The sequence below is a fragment of the Pyxicephalus adspersus genome, chromosome 1 (assembly GCF_032062135.1).
Source record: "Pyxicephalus adspersus chromosome 1, UCB_Pads_2.0, whole genome shotgun sequence".
In the NCBI taxonomy this organism is placed as follows: Eukaryota; Metazoa; Chordata; class Amphibia; order Anura; family Pyxicephalidae; genus Pyxicephalus; species Pyxicephalus adspersus.
In genome coordinates, this window is record NC_092858.1 from 88,828,121 (window position 1) to 88,844,236 (window position 16,116).

Consider the following 16,116-nt stretch of genomic DNA (forward strand, 5'->3'; position numbering starts at 1 on the left):
GGCTTTTGAAGCAATGAGAGGACCAGATTCAAATCCTAGAGGTAAAAGGGGTTTAACTGAGGGAGCCACATGTAAACCAAATTTGATCAGATAGGGGGTTAGCGATCTCTGGGACAGATTAGTAAATACAGAGATTTGACCTTTGATGGTGTAAGGGACAAACACTGGTCCAGACCCAGCTCCAGAAAAGGAACTCTTTTATGCAGAAAAAGCTTCTGAGGCTCATGTATGTACTTTGTAACTATAGTAAATGTAGGGAAATACCCTAAACTGTACCTTTGCCTTTAAATAACTGAGCTTCAAAAGCCATGCAGTTAAAGGCAGCAACCAGAAAGCAGGGTGGCAAATTAGATTTTGTGACAGAAAAGCCCATGGCATACTTGGTCAGTGAACCACATTCTCTTGGACAGTGCAGGGGAAAAACAAAACACAAGATCATATTTTCATGGCAGTCCTCATGAAAGCCGATGCATGGGTCATCTCCACCCATGTGCTGTCATGAGGAGTGCCAGGAAAACACAAAATTATTATCATACTTTCCTTCCTATCCACATTTTCCTTTTCATAGCCATGCCCCATGGCAGCATGACCCCCGCCCCATCCTGTCATGAATTGTTATGGGAACACAGGTTTGGGGGTCACATTTAAAGATTAGTTGGTGGTCCTGTGGGATCAAAAAGAGGAGATGACCCATACCTGGGCTGTCATGAGGACTGGCCAGTTAAGGAAATTTACAGGTAAGTATGATGACAATTTTCAGTTATACTGATCGCATGGAGACACTAGTGCATTCACTGCTTACGCCAGTGAATTTCTGGACATAAATACAAACTCTTCCAGTTGATATTAAATATGGAGACTAGAATGTTTTCATTATCTCCTAACTGAAACACAGGTCTTGAAACACCTCCAGGTCTAGAAATAGCCTGCTGAGACAGTCTTCCAGCTGTTTGTCCATATCAGGGATGTACTCATAATAAGGGCTGGAATGATGTTCTGCATCTAGTCCAATTCCCCCTCTTTTGGAGCAGCAAATATTTTTGTTCTTCTTCGGTGGGTACATCAGTACTGCAGTGATGTCAATTTAAACAAATTAATAAAAGTAGGCATAGACCACCTTGCCCCAAACTCCTGTATACGGCAAGAACATCAGCAAATATTTTGGAGGTGGAAATGCCTAGTCACAGAAATCACAGACTGGTTATCCAAAGTATCAATTATTAGGTACTAAAATTGTCCTCTTTAACTTAGTAGTGATAGAAGCTATGTGGAAATAGAAAGACACCATTTTTTATGTTTGCAAAACCCATTAAGCCTAGCAAATCTCAAATCTGCTTTTTAGAGCATACATTAAAACAAAACTATAAAAAGTAATTTGAAATGCTCAATTATTAGATTAAAAAAAAATGAAACAATCGTTTTATAAATATTTTTTATTTTCATGAAATTAGCATCTGGAAGATCATAACTCTTCCTTATGATGGAATGTAATAGAAAAACATTAAAGTGTATAGCATGTTTTGACCACCAAATAGTCTTACAAGAATCTGACAGCAGATGTTGATTTTAGAGGTTTGTACATTGGTTATAATAGGTACACACACACATTTTAATTTTACTTTTTTCCTTCCTTAAATACAAAAATGATCATCAAGTACAAAATGCTTAGATTATTTATCCTTTAAAACCATTCAGAAAATACATGCAGGAGGTAGGAGTGATGTTAATGAGCATTTGCCCTGGTACTGCAGGAGGTCCTGAGATTTGGTTTGACAGTCTTGAAGGTTAATTAGTACTTAACAAAACTCCAGATTATAAATAAGTATAATGGAAGCTAATACTAAGGAGAAATCAGTAAACATGGCTTTATCAGGATATAGTGCTAAACCCAGTTGGATTAAGAGACTGCCACCGCCACAAATCTTCGCCTGTAATGGGAAAAAGGTGCATTTTTAGTGCTTAAAAAATTAACTAATTCAGCAGATCAGATTGTTAAAATAGATTTACTGAAATCCAAACATATCAACTAGAATTAAGTGTAATTACTGCTAAATTGGAGATCTGTTTCCTGTCTCCAACTATGAAGCAACTGGCATACTCGTGATCTTTCAATTGCTCCAAAATTTGCAAGCTGTGAAATACTGGACCCATTATTACCTTGGATTAAAAACTAAATAAAAAGTTTGTCCATGTAGAAAACACAAACCAAACAGGCAAGTTCTTAAAGAGCATGTTGCACAATGTATTGGTCTAAAACAGAGTTTCTCAACCTCTTTAACATGAAGGAACCCTTGAAATAAGGTTCTGGTCTTCAGGGAACCCCTGCTACAATTACTATATCCACATCTCACAGGCTCTTACTTTACTGGCCAATGGGAAGGATGTCACCCTTACAGATCACTAAAAAGATCAATGGTATTTGTTAAACTGATCTAAGTGTCACAGCTTTCTTACTGCCCAAGGATCCCATAGCAACCTCTGGAGGAATCTTGGATGAATGTGACTGAAGAAAGTGACATCATACAATACAAATAAAGCTGTATATTTTTATTTGCAAGACTTTTTTTTTTACTTACACATTCTATCCAAGCCAAATTCTGCCTTCCAGCCAAGGTCTTCTTTAGCTAGGGTTGGATCAGCATAACATGTTGCAATGTCTCCTTCCCTTCTTGGTGCGATTATATATGGAACCTTAGAAGAAAAAATTGTGTCATTTCTTATAATGTATATTATATGATTACCTTAAAAAAAAAAAAAAAAAAAAAAAAAAAAAAAACTTACCTCTATTTTAGTTTACCAGTGCAACACCTGGTGGCTCCCCAGCAGCTGAAGCAGCAGTGTGATCTCCAGCTTTGGGTCTCACAGGGAGACATTACTACACTCATAACTCCCAGCTCCCCTACAATTTTCAAGTGAAATCTATACAAAGCAAACCAGAATCTCACTCCTTAATATGCATACCCCAGCATGGTAGCCCACGGGCTCCCAATATAATTATACCCTCTCTTCTCCTGTACACACTACCCATTATCATACCCTTTGCAATTATCTCCTGTGTATATTTATTGTCATGCACTCCTGCACATTTTACTTCGCAAACTCTTCTATCTTGTTTTAAAATCTACAGCTACATCCATTTTTTTTAAATTACTAGGACCTGATGAGTCCATTCAAGGGTTTTAATTTTATCCGCTCAGCCACCAAAGGTAGGTTGATTTTTGTTAATTAGGAGCTCTTCAAAACCTCTCAGACTTATCTATCTGGTTTATCATGCCTAGAAATAGACACATTGGTCTGGAAGGACTGAAAATATACTTAAAAAAAAACAAAAAGGATATTCTGGGAAAATTCTCCAGCACTAGACTGCGAACCATCTGCAGACAGGGTCTGTTACTTTATAGCAGGCAGCCTATGTTACAGTGTTAACACTACAGAAGCTGCTGTGTTATCCTTCATGACAGCTCATCCCAAGGAAGCCAAACATTTACCGCCGTACCATCTCTTCACAATGTATTTATGATTTTTGTTTTAGGGGGACTTTAGAGTTTAATATAGTATAGAGCATAAGAGTATATAATAGAGTATTAAGCTATACAGAGACCAACCTTTTTGCCTGATGCTTTTTCCATGGCTGACACCATCTGCAGTACAGAGTATCCTACTCCAGTGCCCAGATTATATACCTTAAAGACAAACAATAGTTAGGAAATACCCCAACTATTGGAACCCCTTGGGTAAACAGCTTCTAGATGTGACAAACTAGTAAAGGAAAAATACCACAAAAAATGGTGACTCACCTTACAGCTACTACTGGTCTGCAGCTTCTTGAGAGCAGCAATGTGACCCTTAGCCAGATCTACTATGTGAATGTAATCACGAACACCTAAAAACAGAAGCCTAAAGTTAAAAATGATCAGAATACAGGAAAGCTTCTGGACTTCAGAAGACAATAATAGTTAGTTAACTAAACTTCAGCCAAACTGGCAAATAGAACAGCTCTCATATATATTTCATCTGTAAATTTAGAAAAAGGATTTCTTTTTTTCTGTGTATCCACTTATGTGATTCATGCAGTTCTATCACATAGCACAGGACAGCCTGGCAGAAAAGGGGGGATGATTTTTTAATGATGGAGATTTCTTTTCACTTAAGTTCTCCTCTATACTCCCCCTTCCCAGTAACTGGATTAATAAACGAGATGTAGAAACAGATAAGTTTCTCTTTATGCCATTTATGTCGATCTGGAGAGCCTTTTACCAAATGGCAGGCTATTTATGACACAATATAATTGTGTAGTTTTAAATAGTTTTTTTTTCTGTACGTTAAAACAGTTCTGTTTGCCAGCAAATATATGCGATTTCATTATGAATGAATACCAAACAAAAAAGAATGTGCTACCCACATAACAGCAGATTTTCTAATTATAACGAAGATTAGTTATTTTGAAATCTGGTTGCTTTACACAAAATATGCCCCATTTACTTAATTAATTACTTAAATAAATAAGCCTAAGGGAGATCCTGGTACTTCAGTACAGCCTCTGTACACCAATATTTAATTTTTTAGATACCTGATATATCCATACCTTCCCTAAAGTCCTTGTGTATGTATGCAATTTTACTACACACCTTTCCAGACAAGTTGAATTAAAGTTCTCCAGGGCTGGAAGGTCCTTGATGCAGAGATCAGGGCTGGCATTATGACAGTGCTCCTATTACATTGAGTGAAGAATGCTGTAGGGATGTCTACTCAGGGGGAAAGTCCTTGACATGTCCTTAACATGTACTGTTAGGATCACCTTAGCCTTCCTGATTGAATAAAGCTGGGTGTCCTGCAATCCAAATGACTGAGGACATCATGTTAGAAAAAGCTATTACTATAAGAACAGCTCCGGATCAAAGGAGTGTATTGTAGCAAAAGTGCATTTCATGTATGTGCCAACATGATTAAGTAAAATGAAAAAGGCCATTTTTTAATCCTTTCAGATGCAGCCTTCATTAAAGAAAAACTTCCCAAGAAGATCAGGCACTTCCTGTGTATCCTGTCACATTCTCCCCTGGTGGAGAATGCAAGCAGCCATGTTGACACATTGCACAAGCTTGATCCAGCATTTTTACTATGATAAGTAATAATGTACGCCTAAATTTGAATTAATATAGACAAGAAGTGGCTAACAATGAAATACTGGAAGTGATAGTTTTTGAGAACTCATAGTTTAATTTATTATAAACTACATTTCATCTAATCAGGATTTAGATATATTGTGCTTTATTTTTCACTGAATGAAAACTGTGGACAAAAAAAGTAATCTAAACTATAGTGCCTACCTGTCCCATCAGGGGTATTGTAGTCATTTCCGAAGACATTCAAGTGTTCCCGCCTTCCAACAGCAACCTGAAAAGAACACAAAGTGTGGGTTATGCTGATTTATCTCTGGCTGTCTTTTATACTTTTTCACTAACATGCACTAAAATACGAAGTGTGATAACATTCCTTACAACTTTTATTGTGATGAGCCCAGTGTCAAATAACTGATATTTTCAACTGAACAGTCAGACATTACAACCTTTCAAGTTTATTAGTTTTTACTGCACACAGCTATAGCTTAGATCAAAGGAACATAGGCTGGCTTTAAATCTTTATTTCAAAAACTTTTTTTGTATGATTTTCACAACATACAAACCTGAGAGACGTATGGCATAAGATTATTTGGAATTCCCTGGGGATCTTCTCCAATACGCCCTGATATGTGGGCTCCAATTGGGTTAAAATACCTCAAGAGAATAGCGCTCCACTCCTAGAAGACAAAAAAAAGTCAGGTCTATACAATAAAAAATAAACCATACGCTTTCTTTCAAATGCTTATCACTCACCTCATCAGCTTTGCACTGATCCTTGATCATTTCCTCAATGAAATATTTGGTTTTTCCATATGGATTTGTGCATCCGCCAACTGGATGCTTCTCATCTATTGGGAGGTAATTGGGATCACCATAGACTGTGGCAGAGCTGCTGAATACTATTTTCTTCACCCCGTGAGAATTCATTATCTAGAACCAGAAGACAGAAGATTTAAATGACATGCATCCCTGAAAAACGAAAAACTGCTTAGTTAGCAATATGTAGTCTTTTTTATTTTGATGAAGCATGGTGGCTTAAGTCAGCCTTGTTCCTATAAATCCTTGATCTCACTGTCATAGCTGCCAACTAATTTCTCACCCGTCTTCTGCTACATTCTCTGCAATATGAAACATATGAAAGAATATGTCCACAGTTGGTGTACCTGCTAAAACCACACAGCTATTTACCAACAGACTCCCAGAGACAAAAGGAAATTGTCAAATAGTTTAGCTTTGTAACATATATCAAAATGTAAAATATTAATTTAGGGGGACTGACTCATCAAGAATACAGTGCTAGTGATTCACATAGTAATACAGACCATAAACTAACCCTTTTAATGATTACATAAGTAAGACTGGATAATAAAAGTATACATAAAGTATAGTAAATCATCTTCAGTTTTCACAAAACTGTTTATTTAGTACACATAAATTGAATTACAAACCTTAACAAACACATTTACAGCTGTAAAACACTCACCTCCAAGAGTTGAATTGTTCCAGTAAGGTTCACTTTATAATACATCAATGGCTTTTCCACAGACTCTCCAACTGCTTTCAGGCCAGCAAAGTGCATAACAGCAGAGAACTCATGCTGGATAGAGGAAAAAGAGAACAGTACATTTACAGTGAGAAGTACTTTTCTCTACAAATGTTTAAGGTAGCCTCAAAGAAACACAATAACCATTTCTCATGGAAGGAAAGAAATAAAACAGAATTCTATAAAACTCATCTGGTCATAGAAGAAAAATACTGCTACAGGCATCTAAAAGCATCTGGTGTGGCTACACTGTCACATGCGCCCAGGTCAACACACTTCGCTCAGGCATGGTTTACGATTGCTACCATAAGAAAGCCAGCTAGTCCAGAACAATAATGTGCAGCCAACAAAAGAGTTCATGCAAATAGACAGGAAGCAAATAAAAGCAAAACACAAGAAAAAGAAAAGGTTAAAGAAAAAGTGATAACTACCTCTGATACACAGTTCTATATAATTCATGCTGGCCTGTAAGGCTACATGCACACGTTAGATTTTGGTGGTTGGAAAGGATCTTTCACAATCTTTTCTAACTTCAAAAGATTGAAAGATGAATGAATGAGCACTGTACATACTGCACAGTTCTGCTCTATGGAGAGGGGAGAACGAGTGAGCAGCACCCCACTGCACTCTCTCCCCTTCACTTTCATTACAGCCTTTGTGGATCCAACAGGACGGATCCATGAACGACATCAGACAGCCGCTGTACACACGCCAGATTCTCCTCTGATACCAGCCCTGAAGCGATAATCAGACAAGAATCATCTGACGTGTGTACAAAGCCCAAGAGTTTTTGACTCCTATATCAAATGATGAATAAAAATGTACCTTGTCAAATAAACTGTTCAGGGCAGCCCGGTCCAGCAGATCCACCTCCTCAAACTCAATCTTCTTGCCCACAATTTCTTGTACTCTCTGAAGACTTTCAGGAAGACCATTAGCCCCTTTGCAGGAGACAAGAGAGTGATTACTTCCAGAAGGACATTTATTACATCCTAGGTTCAATTTCTGAGCTGGCTCCATAAACAAATGAAAAACTGCTGTAGAGTATAAATCTTGAGAACAAACAGGAAACATCTACACAGCATTCTATAAATCAATAAAACTAACAAAAATAAAGCCAAATTTATTAGTATTTCTTACTGACAGAACCACCTCCTGATATAAATACATAAAAACAAGCCCATACCAATAAATAAAATGAGATAAGCAGTATAATAGGATATGGAGTTTGGCTTACCTCGAATAGCATTGTGAAAGTTATCAATGACTACCGGTTCATAGCCAGCTTCCAGCATTTCTAGGACACAGTGGCTACCTATATAGCCGGCACCTCCAGTCACCAACACCTTCTTAGCCATTGTACTACCTGTCTAGGCAGAAAAAGAAATGTTTTATAGGAGACATTTACTGAAAAAAAAATTTGACTGAGCAGAACTTAAATTAAAACATGAGAACACATCTAGCCCTTGGCTCCTGGACAGCTGCTAAATACACAAAGAAGTAGTGTTCCTTAAAAAAAAAAAAAACTGGAGAGGGTTGACTAGCAGAACATCATACCACACGGAGGAATAAAAAAAAAGAAGTTGGCTTACTAAAACAGCACGTAGACCATGGCTATGTCACTTCCAAATGAATCGGCTACACACTACATCCTGCCATAAATCCAGTACTCCATGGATATCAGCCATTAAGGAAACATTAAAGCGTACCTAAATTTAGAGATTTTACTTTACATAAAAGGGTTGATTGTACTTTGTGAATACATGTCCTTTACAGGAAAAGTGAAAGGAGCAAATCCCTATTAGCTGGATAAGAATGATGAGATATTGTTAAATCAACTCATTAAATGTATTACATGATCTATAAAAATAACCAAATATGACAGCTATAATTAAAAATCATAAAACCCGGCTACAATTCCTTGAGGTCATAGAAGTGGAGGACTAACGTCATTACATATACATCCGTCATATGCACACGCCTACCCTATTGTCAGTTTGTATTATCCATACTGAAACCTTCACAGGGTGGAGCAGGTAAAACGATCAGATCAGTAAACCTGGAGACTTCTTTTCTGCCTATTCATTGTGTGTGATAATAAATCAGCCAGACATTTCTGTATAAACAGACAGGTAAGGTGGGCTGATGTCGCTATGTGTGTGCATGAAATGATCCAATTATAATGAATTTTATTATATATATATATATATATATATATATATATATATATGGGGGGGGGTGTAAAAACAAGGGGAAAATAATTAATTTAGACATCATTCATCATGGGTGTTCACAGTCCTATATTACAATAATCATGTAATTGTTATCACTCATAATGGCATGCACCCAGCAAATGACCTGGAGAAGATGTCATATTAATATAGCATTCTTGTGTGAATGCCATCATACTTAGCAAGCAATTCACAACCATCAAGTTGTGGTTATAATTCCCTCAAATGTCTGACAAATGTATAAATACATATCTGTATGAATCAAGTGTTTTACTTGCCAAAGGATTTCAATTGTTGTCTATCCAGTCCTGACATTTACACTTATCAGCCCTTTTTCTCTTCTGGAAATAACTTATACTTACACATCTCCTCCCCCAGCTTTGGATGTAAAGTAAAAAGAACAGCAGCAGACAAATGTGATTCCTATGTCACAATGACCTCTCCTCTTATCAGCATGCTCATTTGTAACACACCTGATTTGCTCCTTGTGATGCTTCTTCTCTCCCAGCCTGAGCCATGCTGTGATCTACAAGAGACTGAGGTATAAATGTAGATTCATGGGCACCTTAGCTAGTTTGTAAAATAAGCTTAGGACAGGTCAGGCTGAATTTGTCCCCTTGGGGAATATTTCCCCTGACTTCCTGTACTGTATGACACCCACAATTCAAGTACTAATTCCTTCTCCATGGGTCACTCATTGAATTAGATGTGAGAGTAAAGCTTGCCAATGGGGCTCAAACAGCATTACAAACCTGACAACCTACTGAAGGAACAGGGACATTGTCACAATGGAAACCCAAAGAGACCCAGGCTTGTCAATTCAGCCATGAGCTATGTGTATATGTAGGTTTACCTGTGTGCCCTGCAATGCCACATTACCTGGGCTCACCTGAGCACTGGCAGTGTGTGCCGGGCACATTACATCTCCCTGTCACTGACAGCAGCCATACAGCAGGTGAGCAGAATGTCACCTCATAGGCTGACAAGTGACCACGTGTCCGGTGTACCAGGATGCTGCTCTCCCCTCACCTGTGTCTGGATCGGCTCCCCTGGCTGATTTCTCCTCCGCTCCGTATCACTGACAGATCTGCTCGCAGACTTCTCCGATCTGTCTCTTCACTTCCCTGAGAGGCGGCGCAGGGATTGGCAGGTTCTAATACAGTGGGCGGAGATATGTATATATTATGAATACAAAAGACCTTCCCAGTGAGTGTCCCTGGATAATAACGCCACGCCCACCCACGGATCGCCCCGCCTGCCATTCATTAACATGGCTACGTGGAACCTACACGTCTCTATGCGTCGTCATTGGGGTGCGTCTATATCCTGATAGTAGCTTGGACATCATCCGTGTCTATACGTCACGCCTTTGGCTGCCTGTCACGTGAGCATAGTGACTTGTTCCTACCGTACTGTAGGGCATTGTCACTGCTCCAATATGCTCATAATATAATGGATGTTACAAACTCTGCTAATAGAAACCTATACTTACAGGCCTACCCCCCCCCCACAACTATGGTTTTATATTTAAAGGAAAAACAGTTCCCTGCAGGCAGAGGTGGAGTAGTTATGGAGCGCCCCCTATTGATCTTTATTAATCCATTAGAGTGGAATTTCGGGTTTAATGTACATCGCTGCTTAATATGTTGGTGCTATATAAATCCTGTTTATTAATAATAAACATAATAATAATATTAATACAAATATTAGAGCACTTGGTCTAGGAATGTCTAATACAACCTGATCAACATTCTGTTAAAATAATCAACAAATAATCAGGACTGCCCCAGCGTTTAATGGATGTTTGTGTTTTTTATTAAATTCAATGGCTAACCCTTTGTAAAAATTGCACAGTGCATGGCCGCCTTTTGTTTTCTGTCCATAACATTCTAGGTGATTTGTGGGGGAGCTAGTTATTCTACCATTACCTGGGAAGGAAGAAGTGTGAACAGGAAAGACACACAAACATGAGAATTTACAAACTCCATGCAGATACTGTCCTAGTGCTGCAGAGTAAGAGTAATAGCTGTATGGCCACAAGTAAATCTATTTTATTAGGAATTAATACAGTTCAGGACATGAGATCTCCTGAACAATCAGCTCTGTGAGAGCAGTAATAGATCCGAGTTCTCCAAGGTAGTGGTCCCCAACCTCTTGCAGGTCGCGGACCACTAAATGCACGGACTCTGGACCACAAACCTTAACAAGGAACTTCTGTTATCTGTCCTTTTTGGTTTGTACAATGTATCATGTAAAGTGATTTGCTTTATGTGTGATAAATGTGTGAAAACTAAGGATAAGAAGGCAGTATTTTATTGTAATAAAAATTGCAATAAATTGATGTTTATGGATTTTTCTTTACTGTGGATGTTCTGGAAAATTGTTGTCATACTTACCCATAATTTTTCTTTCACCCCTACACTCTCCCTAAGCTAATAAAGTAAACACCCCCCTCGATTACAGGAGTTCCTTAATAAGCTGCAAAAGGACAAGGGAGGGAAATGTGCTGTCAGGAGGAGAAGCCAGGAAAGGAAAATTATGGGTAAGTATGACAACAATTTTCAATATTCCTGGCACTCCTACTGACAGCACACGGCTGGTGCATAACAAAGAATAACAATGCCAACTAAACAAATGTAATCTTTAGAAAGAGTTGTATGCTGAATGGAAAGCCTGAAGTGGGCTCAATCTCCTGCTGTCACATCCAACCTTTAATGCTGAATGAATGTGTTAGGAGACTGGCTTCTTTACAGATGACTTCAGTAGATCCCTTCACAAATGGAGGCCATGAAGTCGCCACTTCCCTAGTTGAATGTGCCTGGCTTACTACGACAGAACCAAGTCCCTCATAATATAAGTATACCATATTGTGTTTGGAATCCAGGGTGAAATATCTGTCAGAGATACAGCTGTGCTTTGTACATGGCCACTAATATAGATGAAAAGATTATCTGCAGCTCCAAAACCTTTTGTTCTCTGTAGGTAAGTGGAAAAAGGATGCACCTTGTCCAACTTCTGAAAATCTTCCCGATGTTCCTAAGATCCTTCAGAAGACGATGGTCAAAGTGATAAACAGATGTACCTTGGGCAAGCAATGCAGTGATGAACACAAGACGCAAGATTGGGTGACGTAGATGGGAAAAAAATTGCCAATCTCACTCCGCATGTGTGAGATTGGCAATTTCTTTCCCTTTTGGCAAAAGGGCTCCTTCTGCATATGGCCCAGCATATGCGCATGAAGGAGCAGCCAAGAGCCTCCTAGGGTGTGTGACATAGGTATACCAGGAAGCTCTGTGCTCCCATTCATTCTCGATCACCTAGGTGAAAAAAGGGTGTTGCAAAAAAACACAAACAGCATTTTTACCTTACATAAAAGGGTTGTCTACCCTTTTAGGTAAAGTGAAAATTTTAAGGGGAAGAAACCCTTGGATACCGTGACATCCGTTCATAGATAGCTCTGCTCCTGAACTGACTGCATTTACAAAATACACATAAATATCTATGTAGAAAAATTATTTGTTTAGCAGTTTCCTTGTATGTGGACTATGCAGCATTTGCCCTCTAGTTTTAGGTGATTTTTTTTTATTTTGAATAAATGTTTTTTTTCCCAATAGCACGCACTGAATATTCTTAGCATGTTATATTTGTTCTACAATTGAAAACTAAAATTATATGTTTTTTTTACTTAATAAAAAAAACATTTACAAATAAACATCAATGGTGGTAAACAAGAGCTGCCCTTGTATGGGGAAATAAGGTGCATGGCTGGTGTCACTGAAAAGAAAAAATGTCACTATAACTAATTTTCTTTAGCATTTCATTTTTAAGACTTACATGTACCTAAGATCTTACAAAGAGTCTAATAACCTAACTTTATTACACATGGATGATGAGACTGACAACTTTAACCAGATTGCTGATCTCAAAGTGAGTGTTGTTGAGAGTGCTGTTGATATTACACATTTACTTTAGGCTTTGGAGAATTCTAACTCTAACCAAACTAACCGCTGCTGTGCTGTGTGCTATAATGTCACTTGTTTTACATCCCAAATAAACAGCAAGTACCACCAGATGCTTAAAAGTATCCTAATTATCAGCCAAATGCTAGTCTATGAATCCGGAGAGTTTCATCATACATTTAAAAAATCTTTGCCGTCCACACCAGCTTGGAGTTCTGAACGCCTATCCTCTAATTTGAATAATGATATGCAGGTTCCATAGTATACCTTCTTATTCTGCAACATTAATGATGAAATTTGAAGAGACTCTAATCTGATAGAGTATTTTATAAATTGAAATTTGGAATACATAAAAACTAATATGAATGGACAGACATTTTATGGTGATTTGAGCCACCAATATTATTTTTAGTTCCACGGGGCTAAAAAAATGTACTCACCTTTACAGGTAAGAAGCTTTTGATCCATCCACAAACCGAGCCAAGTGAGATCTGAACAGTCTTGGCTTCTTTTTTCCAGCGTTAGCGTGGCAAGCACGCCAATGCAATTTTTTTACAAACAACAATCATCTCTGTGTTTAATTACAATTTCTGGGATCTACATGGCTAAAGCAGTCACTAAAAATATTCCACATTTCTCTGTCTATTCTGCAAATGATTGGAAAACCTAAGTCAAACTAACAGTACATTAAACCATGTGTTCAATTGCAGCTTTCAAAAATGTATGGGTTGTGATTCTGCTTTCCAGCCATTAGATGGTGCTATTTCTGCTGCAAAAAGTAATAGGGGAAAAGAGATGCTCAAGGTAGCAAATTAATATGTAGTTCTCCCATTTGTCCCCTTGTAAGACTTTAGTGATACAACTAATTATTGTGGTTGTCAGGTTCTTAAGGGAACACGTTTGTATATCTCAGCAGGTAGGAATATTTTGTAGTGTTTTACTAATTTCCTCTAAGCAGCATGGCTTAATGAGCTTTGTATGTTCTTGGCAGTCGGAACACTCTTTTCTTTTTTTATTGAGAAAATGCAGAAATAATTGTAACAATGCATATGACAGAACATAAAAAATACAATATATCCAAAGAACAAACACAAAGCAAATAAAACAAACAAAGAGTATTCACCAAACAAAAAATATCAAATCTCTATCAGGTACAAGTTTCATAACCCGGTGTTTTTTTATTGTATTTTAATTATTTTAGCCAATTTTAATGGGAGCAAAGTCAGCAAAACAAGAGTACAGATAATAAGAATATACACATATTCAATAAGTGGGTTCAGGGAAGGGGGGAGGACCAGACGGGTAAGGAGAAAAAGGAAATAAGGCAAAATAAAACACAAGTATAGTGCATGCTGGTAAAGAAGAGAGAACAAAGCATAATTCGATTTTTCACCGTTTGAGCAACAAGATTGCAAGAGTATTACCAAAGTGTTGTATGGAAGGCTTCGATAACCTCTGTAGTTGGGGTAACCAAAGTGTTGTGACACATTTTTGCTGCTAATAGACAGAGATGTTCAAAAGTTGATAATTATGGGTGTGGTGTCATAGTCTCCTGTAGGGTGATGAACTGCATAGAAAGTTCCTAAAAGAAGGTAATGGGGGCATTGTGTATGAGGTCAAGTCCTTAAGGAGTGGTCCAGTGCTAAAAGGTAGTAAAGACCTGGGGCAGCTTGTAAAGAGATCAGAAGGTAAAGGTTCCCTATATTAAATATTAAAAACCTAATAGGCCTTTGAATTTGAATTAGACCAACCCTGCTCAAGTATATCTAAGGTATCTGACATAGAGAGAGCAAGGAATTCTGCCAATTTTATCACAAATTGCCACTTTGGAATGCAATCCAATGAAGAGCTATTTAAAAAGGAATAAAGTGGGGTCCTTAGACCACTCTAAAGAAGTCCCCAATATAAAAACAAGGAGGGTGGTGGACAATTGAACGAGGAAAATGTGTTGGTTCACAGAGAGGTTGCATGAAATTTGGTAAAATGCAACACATGATGCGCTAGTAGAAGATATTTATAACTCACCAGAGCAAAATACTGGAACCTGTTCTCAGAAGAGGTTAACTAAAGTATGGATCCTCCATGACTCTGAGGTTTGAAAAGCTGGGGAAAACTAGAGATGGTACAAAATGGCAAAAAGGGTGTAAATGACATCCTATCCCCACACAAATTTTTTTCTTCTCACCATTCTAGTGTATCTTGATCATAAGGAAGGTACAAGATCCTTAAATGTGGAATGTAACAGTCTTATGAAGGACCAAGGCAAACAGCAGCAGATTCTATATTGACATCAGTAGTTGCTGTTTAGCAAGAATTAGACAGTGTTGTTTTTTTTTATGAAGCAAGATCATTACTCCGGCAGGGTTAGGGTTCTGGGTGGCAATTGTAGAAAAAGGGCTATGTTAATGGAAGCTTGTAATCATGGAAGTCACTATTGAGGCTAGATTGTCTCCACTTACATTCTGTTGTAGGAACATTTATTTTGTAGATGTCTGATGTGATTGTTGTGCCATAGCTAGGGTAGAGAAAACGGGAAGATTAAAGTTTCATATACTTGGTCCAGGGATTTGATTTTACAAATAGTTGGAGTAGGTGAAGTGAGGTTTGAGAAACTGATGTGGTTGAGACTAAGGCCTGGTCTGAGAAAGGGCAAAAGAGGGCAAGATATAGAAAAGTTGAGGTTAAGAAGGCTGTGGTCAGAAAAGGGAAATGCTGAGTTGTCAGGGTTTGTAAGGTTAAAAAATTTGACAAAATGCAGTCTATCGATGTGTGTGAGGCTTTTTATGTTCTGTGTTAACCCAAAGAAACTGGTAATAGAGAGAGGCTGAGAGATGGTTGCTAAGGACATCCATTGCATTGTTAAAGTTTTTTTTTAAATGTTTGGGAGCAATACTGTAAAAATGTCCGGAAACCGTAAGACCTGGCTAGGAACCAATAGACGATAGCAACAATTAGAGATAGGGGCTGAAAAGATGGCAATTATTTACTTCAAATGGGCTAAAGATCAGAGAGGATTGTGTAGGAGGGACTTGGTATGTACTTGGGGGAGAATATAAGACCCACACCATTTCCTGTCCTGTTACTGAGTCTAAGGATGTATGTGAAGGGCAGGCCTCCATAGGAGGGTGTAGCAGCAATAGTAGAATCAGAGGGCAAGACTTAAGCTACGTACACACGGCAGATTTTTATCGCCCGATAATCGGCATCGGCCAATTATTGGGCGAAAATCTTCCGTGTGTACAGTCGGTGTCGTCCATCGTCCG

The 16,116-nt window shown here is 38.2% G+C and overlaps 1 protein-coding gene across 2 annotated transcripts; it reads right to left on the bottom strand.

Annotated features, from left to right (window-relative positions):
* Nucleotides 1-1,418: 1,418 nt before the first annotated feature.
* GALE (UDP-galactose-4-epimerase) lies at nucleotides 1,419-10,120 on the bottom strand. Of its 2 annotated transcripts, none has more exons than XM_072417717.1 (11): nucleotides 9,924-10,120; nucleotides 7,901-8,033; nucleotides 7,489-7,604; nucleotides 6,604-6,717; nucleotides 5,874-6,050; nucleotides 5,684-5,797; nucleotides 5,328-5,394; nucleotides 3,798-3,883; nucleotides 3,606-3,683; nucleotides 2,577-2,691; nucleotides 1,419-1,928 (listed from the first exon to the last, which is right to left on the bottom strand). In XM_072417717.1, the coding sequence occupies exons 2-11, from the start codon at nucleotides 8,019-8,021 to the stop codon at nucleotides 1,870-1,872; spliced, it is 1,047 nt and encodes a 348-aa protein (XP_072273818.1). In that variant the 5' UTR covers nucleotides 8,022-8,033; nucleotides 9,924-10,120; the 3' UTR covers nucleotides 1,419-1,869. The 2 variants fall into 2 exon arrangements, with proteins under 2 accessions (XP_072273818.1, XP_072273811.1); XM_072417710.1 differs by having other exon boundaries at nucleotides 7,901-8,029; nucleotides 9,924-10,119.
* Nucleotides 10,121-16,116: the final 5,996 nt, after the last annotated feature.